The sequence below is a fragment of the Onychomys torridus genome, chromosome 2 (genome assembly GCF_903995425.1).
Source record: "Onychomys torridus chromosome 2, mOncTor1.1, whole genome shotgun sequence".
Taxonomy (NCBI): domain Eukaryota; kingdom Metazoa; phylum Chordata; class Mammalia; order Rodentia; family Cricetidae; genus Onychomys; species Onychomys torridus.
Window position 1 is genome coordinate 37913742 of NC_050444.1, and position 13601 is coordinate 37927342.

The window sequence follows — 13601 nt, forward strand, 5'->3', positions numbered from 1 at the left end:
GACCTGGTTTAAGTCACACACTGTATCCTACTCATCTGGAGAGTGTACATTTAAGAACACAGACACTGGAGAGATGGTTCTCAGTAGGATTCTGGCTTAGCTGACAGCTCTGTGACCTTGAACAAATTATTTAATCTCTTTAAATTCTGTGTTTCCCACTATAAATCTAGTTAAATGATAGTAGATGTGAGGTTTTTTTCAGGATGACATAAAGTAACTCATCTTATTACTTTTCATAGAGCATATAGTATATAGTATAGTCTCAATAACTATCAAATTTCATTAATGTGACCACTGCACTATCACCAATAGGCTGGAGTAGTATCTGTGTCCACTGTAGGCTTTTTAGATCACCGTCTGCTTCCTGGTACTCAGTAAGCATTCAGTACATATCTTTTTAATGTATGCATGTACTCCTAAAAGACAAGATTCATTTCTTTATAGTCTGGATCTGGCATCTATTTTTAAGAAGGGTCCACTCATTAAATCTCTTTAGAAATATGACAAATGCATTAAAAGGATAATAGATATTGGCAAAATCAATAACTGGTTCCCTTATAGAATGCACATGAAAGATTTGGTTTCATTTCCATATCTCCAGATCCAAACACTGTTCCCCCTACATCTGCTGGTTAACCTTTCTGGGTGAATTTCATTTCTACTTGGAACATAAATATTACAGTCTATTGATTAATTAGTTTTACATTAATACTCCTGAGGATAGTTGGCCTTGAATAAATTTCAGTTGTCTACAATACATATGTCACACAAAGCTGCCACCTCTTTTTATTCTGTGTTGAGTCACTTCATTAAAAACCTAACCCTGTGGCTATTCTTTCCCCTTCCCCATATAAACTGCAGCAGTTTGGCTTCCCAGGGTGGCTCCCTTGTTAGGACTAAGTGCAGAGAAGGTGGGGACTCTCAGTCTCCCTCAGAGTCTCCACAGTAAAGGTATACAAATAGCCTTTTGGTATTATCAATGACTGAACACAGGTTAACACCAGCCTCTTTTCTTGTCCCAACCCTTTCTAATGGGTTTTCTCTCCAGGAATGAGAACTTCCTCAGCTTGAGTTCAAGAGAGACCCTTTTGTTGTTTTGAGTGACATTCGATGAGGCAGCAGGGGAGTTGGTGGTTTCTATGAATAAGCACTAAGGAAGTCTAGCATTTTGTGTTCTCTGTTTCTTAGGATACCTCCCCCTTTTTGCCTATGATGAACCCTTACTGTGATTTCTGATAGTTCCTGCAGATTTTCTCTATTTTGGTAGGGTGACATAGTAATTTCCAGCAGCTGTGTTAGGTGGGCTGGGGTATAGCTCACTGTAGAGTGCTTTCCTAGCATGAATGAGGACCTGGGTCTATTTCCAGAACCCGAAAAATGAAAAATAAAACAACGGCAACAACAACCAAACCAAACCAACCAACCAACCAACCAACCAAACCAGTCAGATGTGTTTCATATAACTCTGCAATAAGGAGATGGATGGATACTATCAAAACCACAGATCTCTCTGGAACAGCTAGAGTAGCTGCAGTTGCTCTGTCCTCTGTCGTGTGGTGCTGTTCATGTATGCTGCTCACTTAGTGTTCACACTCCCACTGTAACAAAGAACTCACGACTGCCGCTTCATCCACAAGGCTCGAAGAGATCAGGTTATGCAACCATTTACTTACTTTAATAGCAAGTAAGGAACAGGATCCAACCATTTCCCGATCCAAAACCCAAGACTCTTTTTGCTACATGAAATTCATATCACATAGCTAATGCCTTTAGAGAATTTGAGCTCCCACCATCCATTATTCAACAACCACAATCTTGGGCTCGGGATTTGTATTTTATATGCATTGTTTTGGGAAAGATGAATCCAGGAAGCTCAGATTGCATCTCGATAGATGCAGACCGTGTTGTACTAAAATGTGCTCAGGATTAGAAGGGAAAAGCTCTGAAGCACACTTAGGTGTACTGATTGTAAAGTAATCAAAAATGAGAACAACCTGGCAGGTTAACATGTCCCTTTCTACCAGGGAACTGTATTCTGCTGTATAAAGTGCACTGCTTTGCTCACTGCATGCCATTTCTGCACTGCTCACACTTACTCTAGCCTCTAACTGTATTTAACCAGGGCACACGGAGCATCACGGTGCAAAACCTCCTGAGAAGCAGAGAGAAGCACCTGATTGAAGAAACCAATTTGTTCTTGTTGCAGCTCGCTCTCTCTCTCTCTCTCTCTCTCTCTCTCTCTCTCTCTGTCTCTTTCTCCTTGCTTTCATTACCTTACACTGAGGAAAACTGTACACCTATGGGCTGAAGCAGTATGTTAAACACAGATCAATCCCTAAGTGACTGCAGTGGTTCTCTGCAGTCTGAGCTGCTGCAAAATTAATGTGGAAAGACCAGATGCTGACCAACGGAGCTTTCTCACCCCATTCACCCTTAGAAATGCTTCTGTGGCAAATGAAAAGCTTCATAAAATTACTGCAAGTCAGGGGGGATTTCAGAAAGCCAGTACCTATGTAACAGAACCCCCTTTCTTAATGAAGCATACAAACATATTTTTGTGTGAAAAAAAAAAAAAATCTCAAGCTAAATCAAACTGGGGCAATGCTTTTTTCAGAGACAACCTCTGAGTATCTATGGAGATTTTCAACATCATCACTTGACCCTTGTCAAACAGACAGTCCCAGTGAAATCTTCTGTTGATGTCTAGATTTGATCATCAGAGAGCTGAAAAGTTAATGGATCAGCAAAGATAGGGCAGGCAGAGCGCAGCCTCTGACAAACAAGGAACAGAGTGCAGGAGTGATGAGCAGGAGCTGGGGACAGATCCTGACAGCAGAGCTAAATTGAATACTTCACTCCTTCTACTCTGACTTAAGGCCCCAAAGCAATGGAGTCTAAGGGTGCTTGTTTCCAGCATCGCACAGGGAATTAACCATGAAATCCTCATTAAAGATGCGATACCTTCTATTACAACTTCCTACACAGACTCCTGAAATTCTCTGTGCTAGCTTCTTTTTTTGTTTTGTTTTGTTTGCAAGACAAGGTTTCTCTGTGCAGCCCTGGGTGTTCTGAAACTCACTCTGTAGACCAGGCTGGTACTGAACTCAGAGATTTCCCTGCCTTTGCCTCCTGGGTGCTGAGATTAAAGGCATGCACCACCATCAACCATGGGCTGCTACATTGTATACTTCCAGGCCTGGGTTCTATCTCTCACCCATGCATTTCTTCTCTATTTGGCTTTAGGGGTTTGACTGAATACACTGGCTATCTAGCCTAGTAGCTACAGTTCTTCAGTACCACCTTCTGGTCCTATATTCTTCGATTTGCCATCTCACTCCTGTCCTTACTCTCCATAGGTTTCCTGGTGCCATCAATATGTAAGGAAGCATCTAGCTATGGTTCTTTAGCATGGAACCGCAGTTGACTTCACCCTAAGTCCATCTAAGTTATTAAATAGGCCTTGGTTACTGTGGATCCACATTGTTGGTGGCTTTTGCTGTGTTTGTGTTTCAGATGTCCTAACCAATGGGTGCATGTAGGTGAGGCAGGTGGAGTACCAGGAGCATCAGCAAGCTTATGTATCTACAGGTGACCTGTCTTCTTGCCTCAGCTCCTCCCAGGGACAGGTGATTAATCTTTTCTTACCAAGCCTTCTCCTGGACTAGCTCTGTCTTGTTCATAACAGAAAATGTTTTAACACAGCTCAAAATATATCTCTATTGAGCCTTCTCTCTCTTTTCTAATCAGTTCCATTTCTGTTTTACAATAGCCTGTAACTCACTTGATACTTTCAGTCCTTGTTAATTGTGACTCTATCACAGGACATGGAAAATCAGCATGTAACAAGTTAATTCAGGATCCTCTGCCCAACTCCCTAGAAAGGTATGTCTCTCTCCCTGTGGACGTCCTGACTCTGCATCCTTCCAAGGTGGTCAGAGTCATTATCGCCCCTGTGGTGGGCGATTTGGGATGTCAGCTGGAAAGAATTATGAGTGGATGTCAGCTGGACTGAATTATGGGTGCCAGGAATCTAGAAAAGCTGCCATTTATTTTGAGTCATTGCATTCATTCTTCACAGTGCACAGGGCCTACCTCTCTTTGCTGAAATGCCTATGTGTTCTGGTCTTTGACTGATATGGTTGGGTTGCTCCAGCTGTTGCTGTGAGGATTCTAGGGGATACTAGCATCTGTGGTGGTAGTGGGGAAGATTTAACTAACTGGCTCCAGTTCCAGATGATCAAGAAGGCAAAATTCCCTTTCTCCTGAGATCTGAGATACCTCTCTACTACCTTTGTATGTCAGAATTGCAGGCCCGCCATCTTTAGACTCCAGAATTCACATTGGAATGTTGGACATTTCATAGTTACTTAGACTTCCCTATTTTAATGATGAAAAGTAGTTATGTATAAATACTAATTTTACACATACTGAAGTTAAGTCCTATTTGACCAACAATCACACAAATCCTGATGTCACAACTAGACCCTTGCAATAAGATGTCACTCTCAGAAGCCCGGAGTTATTAACTTTTGTTTATATCTAAATTTAAGAAAATAATGGGCATTTCAAAATCAAATGTCATGCATTAATTTATCAAGATTTGTGTCAAGTAAAGGCAGTCTAGGCATTAAGACAATGGTATCACTTGCAGATATCAACACAACTATAAGGAAAACAACTGCTGCCTTGATCCCTTATCTTTTATGAAAGAATGAATGCAACCATGTTTGAAATATCTAATTTCCTCTATTACTTTAAGAGGATACATACAACTGTATTATTTATCTAGTTACCAGATCAGCAGAAATCTCTGCGCTTCTTTGCTTACTGGAAAAGTCTATAATATTTAAATTACTTCTCAGGATGAAAATTCACGTGTAGCTGAAGTTTTCCTGTGTCCTGCCTGGCCCATGGTCAGGACAAATCTCTCTCATCTGCTGGTCCCGCAGCTGTTTGGACCCAAATAAACACACAGAGGCTTATATTATTTACAAACTGTATGGCCATTAGTTCAAGCTTATTACTAACTAGCTCTTTCATTTAAATTAACCCATAATTCTTATCTATGTTTAGCCATGTGGCTTGGTACCTTTTCTCAGTTCTGCCTTGTCATCTTGCTTCCTCTGTGTCTGGCTGGAGACTCCTGACTCAGCCTTTGTCTTCCCAGAATTCTCCTTGTCTGCTTATCCCACCTGTACTTCCTGCCTGGCTACTGGCTAATAAGCATTTTATTTATCAACCAATCAGAGCAACACACATACACAGCATAGAGAGCTACACCACCCATCACTCTGAGACAAACCAACACCTGAGTTATGAAAGGGCAGCACTACCAATCTTTTACTGGTACACTGTCTTTTTGAACCTTTTTATTGAACAATATAGCTTAGAGACTTGTAAAACTTCTTCTTCTCCCTAAGAATGAATGCTTTATTTAACCATCTTTTAGTGATTTAAAATTCAAATATCTTCCTGAATCTTGCTATTAATCTCATAAAGTATTTTCTGCACAAAATATAAATGGATAAATTTGATACATTTGAAACTTGTATTTGCTTATGGAGGTATTCTTTTTTTTCTTTTTTTTTTTTTTTTGTCCTACACATGGACTCTCACCTCCATATGGAAACTCCAGAGTGGACTGTGTCCTCTGACATATTTTATATCTTTATGAGTTAGAACAGATAAAGCTTTGCTGTCTGCCTCTTGGGACTCTATGATTACCTAAGTCAGGTTACCTTGAATGTTCTACTTTCAAAGTGTCCACATGACCTAATCTGAGCCCATTTGTCAATTTGTCCTTTGATGTCATGTTAATGACAGAATAAAATATACTAAGAAAGAGTCCTTCACAGTCTCAAAGCTGTTGTTGAAAATGTAAGTTGAAGTTACCTGGGAAAGACTGTTGTAACTCTTTATCACCGTACTGTTTATCGTTTTTGAAACAAAAACTATTCCATGGTGACATTGCTAATACCAGTTTCTTTGGAGTTGTTTTTATATTTCACCTTCTGGATTTTGCTTCCTTAACAAATGCTGCAGTCATAATTCGGGCCCTGTACTGTGATTATATCACTGGACTTCTGTTGGTGAGTGTAGGCAGAGGATGACCCTGGGATTCAAACCAACTCTTAGAATGTTAAATACATCTCAACCTCCTAATAAGCTACTAATAAATGTCTTTTGGAAATGGATCCTTTTAAACTTGATTCCTAAAACTTTGTGTGTGTGTTCTACAACTAATAATGAAAATAGCCAGATGCTAGTTATACGTGCTGAAAGAGGTTCATCATATTTTGTTTGTGCTTTAACTAATAAATCTTGCCTGGAGATAGAGTGCAAGGCTAGCCACTAGAGGCCAGGCAATGGTGGCACACACCCTTAATCCCAGCACTTGCGAGGAAGAAACAGGAAGTGATATGGCTGGGCTGAGAGAGGAAGTGATAAGGTGGGGTGGAGACAGGAGCTTGGCCTTTCAAGCTGAGGATTCAGTAGAGGTAAGAAGTCTTTATAGTGGCTGGCTTCTCTGCTTCTCTGATTTTTCAGCAATTACACCAATATCTGGCTCCACATTTTCATTATTAAGACCAAACAGGATTTGTGCTATAAATACTGTGTATATTAACAATGGCAAGCAGCTGGCCCTAGCATGCTCATGGGCAGATCTTTACGAGGAGAATCATGGTGTAGCTGGAGGTGGGAGCTGGGAAGCCTCAATACAGTAAGGCTTAGCTGACAACTTCCACTGCTGAAAGGCCAGGTATATTAGCTAAAAATGAAGGGCCTGATTCTTCAAGAAATTCAATCTCACCAGAAATCATGAAGACAAAAGTAGTTCCTTTATACAGAAGAATTTCATCAGACACATCCCAGGCTAGTCAAGTCCTTAGCCCTGTACTGAAATCACTTACCATTTGCTGGCACAGCCACACCAAGACTCTGATATCACGGATCACTCACCACTAAAAATTAGATCAAGATGAGTACACAGACAAGTCCCTATGGAGGTACACTATGATCCCAGATGCCTTGCCTTCACCAGACATTTTTTAAACCTATCTCGTGCCCTTCAGGATGCTTTCTACTCATAGGTTCCCAGAGTCTGATGAAGTAGATACTAATATAGTGGAAGAGAAAAAGCACCTTTGGAATAAGAGACATATTTGAACTTTGTAATGCTTGCAAGGTACTGATTTATATTGGTTAAAGGGGAAATGGTGGCTGTTAAGCAAGGGTGGGAATCCGGAGCCCAAACAAATTAAAAAACCACACTAAATGGAAAGACGCTGCAACAGGAAATAAAAGGAACATTTAGATCTCAGTTGCAGTCACAAGCTCGTTGATTGCCTGCAACAAATAACTGGTGTGGGTACAAAACAGAACTTGAAAAGCCACAAAGCTGATCCAATACCATTAAAAGGTTCCATTTGGGAAAACAAATATAACTTCATCTACAAAGCAGGTAAGAACAGTGTAAGTAACATATGTCTCTGTAGGAAAGGAAATGCATAAGACAGCAAATACTTTAATGTGTTAGCAGAGAAGTATAAATTAGATAGAGTACTACAGAAATACAATTGTACCTCTATTAAGAACAATGTGCAGATGACTTCCACTGTCCTCTCCAGACAAGGTAAGGAGAGACAAGATAAGCCATACTACTTGTTGTGTTATATTGAGGGTAATTCTTTCTAGAGATGAAACTATAATGTATTAACCAAAAAGCTTTAAGTTCTATGACACAGTAATTCTAACTAGAGGATGTTTCTATTTTAACTTAAGAGACAGCCACATGTAGAAGCACCAGTATTCTGTGCCATGGCAGAAAAAGAGACTCATCATGAACTAGAAATTAATAAGTGATGGGAGACTCACAAGTTGCAACATTAAATGATACATAAGACAGGTGATAGAAAAACATGTCTTTTATGCTACTATAACAGAATACATTTGAAAATAAATTTAGTTCTTAAAATTGAGGCTGAAGATGAACTCTGAGGCCAAGGAGCCTCCATCTGGTGCACGCTTTCTGGCTGCATGGTCTCCTACTGAAGGCAGATGGGCAAGAAACCAGAGAACCAAAGGGGTCAAACTTACCATAACAACCCATTCCAGAGAACTCACCCACTTCCCATGGGCCACAACCCACTAAAACAGTTTATGCACTAATAAAGCAATGTGCAAATGTGTAGTACTTGACAGAAATTATGAGAAAATTCAACATAGAAAAGGTGGACATGTGAGGAGAAAATTCTAAACACTGTCCATTACTAAATCACCTTAAAAAGAGCCTACCCTGGTTCCCTTGCTCTACTCAATGGCAATGGAAATCTCACATACAGGGAGAGGCAGGGGAGAGTACGAAAGGATAAGGAAAGACACCCTGTGAAAAAATTCAGTAAAGACAAAGCCACACTAACTGCTATGAGATTTTCATAATTCATCTACATTCCATTCTCCTAATCATGCATATGCATTATTAACTATATAGATGGTATGTTAATGTGCATTGAGCCTGCCTCTCCTTCTAAGACCCATATTCTTACTCCTAGTAATATTTAGACACTCCCTTTACTCAATAAATAAAAATGCAGTAAGTAATTCAAGTGGATACTATATAGTTTGGTTATTTCTCCCTTTTATTTTAAAAGTAGATGTTAAAAATATCCTCTATAACATTTGATTAATGTTGAATCTGTCCTCTCGGTGGGAACCTGACTGAAGACTTCCTTGTTTAATGTTTCCTGCAGGTGTGGATCTGCTTGGCTTCCTCTCTAGCTGCCTGAATTAGAATTACTAAAGGATTATTTTAGGAGCAGCCTTCTGTGGAAATTTGAATTCCAATGTAAACTGGCACATATTTTATCCTCCTGAAAAAAATTATCTAAGCAAGTCTCTCATGGAAAAAAAAGTAACATTTATATAGAAGTCCCATGATATTCTGCATAATATAAAAATAAAATGTAATTTTCAAATAGTTTTAGAGTTAAATTCAGCATCTGTTAACAGTTTAGTAAATATCTTCAGAAGAGAATTACCCAAACCATTATTGATTTTTAATTATAAAAAATGGAGAAAATCATTAATTTTTTTTCAATACTACTTACGATTCTAATATAAGAATCAATGAAGCCTGAAGTTGTAAAACAGCTGTGCAATGTTGGCCTTGGGCTCATACAACACCTATCAAACTCTACAAGTGTTCATGGAATGTCTGTGGAAGTGGTTTGGACATTTGCTCATGATTGCTAACATTAAATGGCAGATTGAATTCAGTAAACTCACACAGAGGTTAAGAGTACACATTTCTGGATGCAAAGTTCCAAGTGTCTGTCTGCTTGTTCTAGTCCTCTGGTAACTCTGTTCACGAACTAGGGAAGGCAAGAACACGGAAAGTCAAGGTGATTCCATCTTGTTGGGTCCCCTGTGGACTTTTTGCCATTCTTTAAACCTAGCAGGCATACTCCAGACAGAGGATTCTTGTTCTGCCTCTCCTGGTGGCTGGAGGGTTCTGTCCCTGAGAAAAGTGAGTGAAGGAGTCACTCTTCCTTTCTTGTAGGCCACATGAGATCTGCCTAGCCCTCAGTAGGCATGCCCTTCTCTTGACTCCATCTACTACTCTGACCTCCATTCTTTGGTGTTAATCCCCCTGCAACACAATGCATTTGTTTTCTCTATCGTCCATTTCCCACAATGCAACCTACACTATATGCAAGTGGGACCTTTGTTTCTTCAATAAAGTAAGTCCAGGGTTATAGACACCCAATCAGTGCTCAGTGAACAGAGATAGGTTGAATAATCAATGAATGAATGGAAACAGCCTAAGTGAACAGGAAGTTATCAGAAAAATTATTTCTCTGCTAGTAAAAAGATTATGCAATATGCCATAAGAAATTGTCTCACTGGGCAGTGGTAGTATACACCTTTAATTTCAGCACTCAGGAGGTAGAGGCAGGCATATCTCTGTTGAGTTTGAGGCCAGCCTGGTCTACAGAGCAAGACCCAGGACAGGTACCAAAATTATACAGAGAAACCCTGTCTTGAAAAAGGAAAAAAGAAAAGGAAAGAAAGAAAGAAAGAAAGAGAGAGAGAGAGAGAGAGAGAGAGAGAGAGAGAAAGAGAGAGAGAGAGAGGGAGAGAGAGAGAGAAGGAGAAGAGAAAGGGAAGGAGGGAGGGGGAGAGAGAGAGAGAGAGAAAGAAAGAAAGAAAGAAAGAAAGAAAGAAAGAAAGAAAGAAAGAAAGAAAGAAAAAGAATTTCAAACATAAGATTATGCTATACTGGGTTTCAAAACTACACCTTGGTGATATCCCATCAAAATGAAATGATACAGACTACAGAGGCTGCTGCCTTGAATGGCATTTCTCCCTTTCTATACTCTATAATACCAATTCAAACATCACCTCCATGGAATGGTCCAGACCTAACAATCTAAAATCAATTGCCCTCTGAATCCTATTCATTAGTTTTGGATTTCCTAAGTTATATTTTTTCTTGCATGGTAGTTTTTGTTGTATTTTCATCCTTGCTAAATTATTATTAATTTTATTAACTGTTATATTGCCCCTATTTGCTATGCATGCTTATCTTCAACATGAACACCCTCACTGTATGTTGTTACATAGCTACAATACTTTGCATGGACTAAATACCAAATAAATGTGAATAAATAAGTAACCATGACCTTCAAAGTCTAAATGACCTAATACTAAGAAAGTATATCCTGTGACACAGTTGAGCTCCCTATTCAGATTAAAGGGACAACTACAGTTCTACCTTATTATTTCACTTCCACAAATAAAATGGGAAGAGAGGAGCAAGTGATGATGAAGTGGGACTTGAGTTGGGATGCTTACTCCCATTGTAGGTTGAGTCTGAAGCACCTGCCTTGGCTCCCCTAGACAACACAGTGGGCAAGATTTATCATGAAGAGAATATCATATCATGTGAGCTCCTGGCCATCACTTTGCTGACCATGGGAGGATGGTAGTGGCAACCCCCAGGAACATAGGTCTCATGTCTCTGGCTCTAGTAATGTGAGTAACTGCAGAACAGAATATCTGTTAAGCACCTGAGAAAAGTGGTGTTGAGCTATTTGAGTTCAATGCCAACTAAGGAAATTTCTACAGTGAATAAGAAAGATACATTTTTGTACCTTGCTGTGGATGACTGATTGATAAATAAAATGTTGATTGGCCAATAGCCAGGCAGGAAGTACAGGTGGGACAAAGAGAGAGGAGAATTCTGGGAGGTGGAAGGTTGAGGCAGCCATCATGAGGAGAAGCATGATGTAAGATACCAGTAAGGCACAAGCCATGTGGCAAAGTACAGATTTATAGAAATGGGTTAATTTAAGATATAAGAACAGATAGCAAGAAGCCTGCCATGGCCATTCAGTTTATAAGTAATATACGTCTCTATGTGTTTACTTGGGAGATGCGAGTGGGAGAGATCTATCCCAACTGCCGGCAGGCAGGGACACAGGAAAACTTCAGCTACAGTACCTAAAATACTAATATGATATTATAAACGTGAGAATATGCATCTGAGCTATCCTGGTATAAATAGGAGATTACATTAATTGGTTTGTCTATAGTTACTAAAACTGCAATAATCCAACCCCCAAAACACCTCAAATTGTACCTCAAACACATCTGAGTCCTTTGAACCTTTCTCGTTTTAATTCAGCCACATTAAATATGGGACAAGGAAAAACCCCAATAGGGCAGAGACATTCACATACCGGTGCACACCACTGCTGCACATGATGATGTGACAGGCACCAAGCCTGTCGCACAGCTCAGAGGAAACAGACAATAGCCCAACTCCAGAGGCACTGCAGGGCGTGTTCACACAGGCCGCGATTCGTTTGGATCTGATGAATGAGGTGATCAGCCGGTAAAGCTCATCTAGAGCATTGAGAGGCCTCATGAGCTAGAAAGAAAGTGACAAACAGAAAGCACCACTTTTAGACATCCTTTTAGGTGGCATGCCATTCAGCTGTCCCTGCTTTTAGATCCTCTATCTGAAATACCATCTTAGGATGGAGGCAGCACACGGGGGCTGCAAATCTCCACAATGAGGCAGTGCTCAAGAGGGGCGGCAGAAAGACTATGAGGGAGCAGGTGATCAAGACTGCACCATTAAGTGTAGTCACTGTGTTACCTTATCTATGTAGGCAGCTTTGGATGTGGCATTTGGTGGTGAATTTGACTTGTCCAAGTAAAATGCCCTGAAAGAGTCCAAAGAAAATTATTTATTGTTAGAAAACAAAGAACATAAAATGCATCAAGATGTTTGATTTTTAAGAACTTCTGTTGAAAGATCGGAAAATGAGCAAAGGCCCAGACGACTGACAGGGTTGGTTGGGCTATGTAAAGGCAATGGTCACTCGTTAAAAAAAAAAAAAATAAACAAATGAACAAAACTGTCAGAATGGCTCACAGGAGAAAAATTACTTCCAGAAATTGTCCTCTGACTTCCACATGCAGGCTGTGGTCCACCGGCACCCTCCCCTCACAGTGCTATTTTCATAATTAGCAGTAGCCTTGTTTGTTGTCTACTTTTCAAAATAAAGCACCAGGGATCAATGAGGATTTACAAACTAGATTAGGAAAAGGATAACTCTAAGAACACCTTCCAAATGACAATTACATTCATTCTTACTGAGAATTAGTTTCTTCCTTCCCAAAATACTGATTGAACTTCTCTTTTAAAGAAGTTGTATATAATCAATTCAGTACCAAACAGTTGGTTATTGTTCGCGAGAATTCAGTCTGTCCTCCTGACATTTATTTCCAGGCACCACCTATAGTGAGTGCCACGAGCAAATATACTTCCATGAATGCAGGAATGACTCAACACCAGGCAGTGTTTGGTCCCAATGAATAGATTACAGTGATGTGATCCACAGATACCCCTCAGATGCCAGGAAGCTGGCTCCCATTGAGCCAGTGAATCAGTTTGCACGGCCACCACAATAGCAAGAGCAAAATCAAAGGCACCCTTTAAACTTTTCCCTAGACTTCCAGAGAAGTTGAGAGCCACAGTCCAAAAAGCTCCCCAAGAAAAAGAAAATAAATCTTGGATCCTGTGAGGGGAAAAAACAACAGCAGCAACAACACCACCACAAAAAAAAACATGTAGTGGAGTTGAGCAAAGAACCAGCAAAGAGGCAAGAAGGGCTAGACTGGATAGGTGAGGCCTTGTGGGTCCTGTTAAGAAGGTGGGAACCACTGAATGGAGGGGACCATGCACTTGAGTCATTGCCAGAAACTGACCTGGCTGTTTCATCAGCTTCTCTTTATGCCCCACACTTCAGGTGTTGGAAGTTTAATATGTCTTTCATTTCAAACACATGAGGCCATATTTAGTATAATATGAAAACCCACATACACACCACCATGCTCTAATAAATGGTGGCATTTTGCCCATTGTTTCACCTTTCATGTAAATAAAATATCCCAAAGACGGTCAAAGCCATCCTCTTGTATTACATCCTCCTCTGTTCTCCTGCTTGTGCCAATGATGGTCCGTTCCCTAGAACAAGCACCTTCAGGGCTAGGCTCACAAGTATGGCTGCCATGCTAAGGTAATCAGGCTA

The 13601-nt window shown here is 40.2% G+C and overlaps 1 protein-coding gene across 1 annotated transcript in view; it reads right to left on the reverse strand.

The window, feature by feature from the left end:
* Window positions 1-13601, reverse strand: part of Prex2 (phosphatidylinositol-3,4,5-trisphosphate dependent Rac exchange factor 2) — a 297248-nt gene that overhangs the window by 25281 nt on the left and 258366 nt on the right. The window contains exons 36-37 of the mRNA XM_036177419.1: window positions 12164-12230; window positions 11742-11932 (exon numbers count right to left, since the gene is read on the reverse strand). Of these exons, the coding sequence (XP_036033312.1) occupies window positions 11742-11932; window positions 12164-12230 (258 nt within the window). The remainder of the gene's footprint in view (window positions 1-11741; window positions 11933-12163; window positions 12231-13601) is intronic.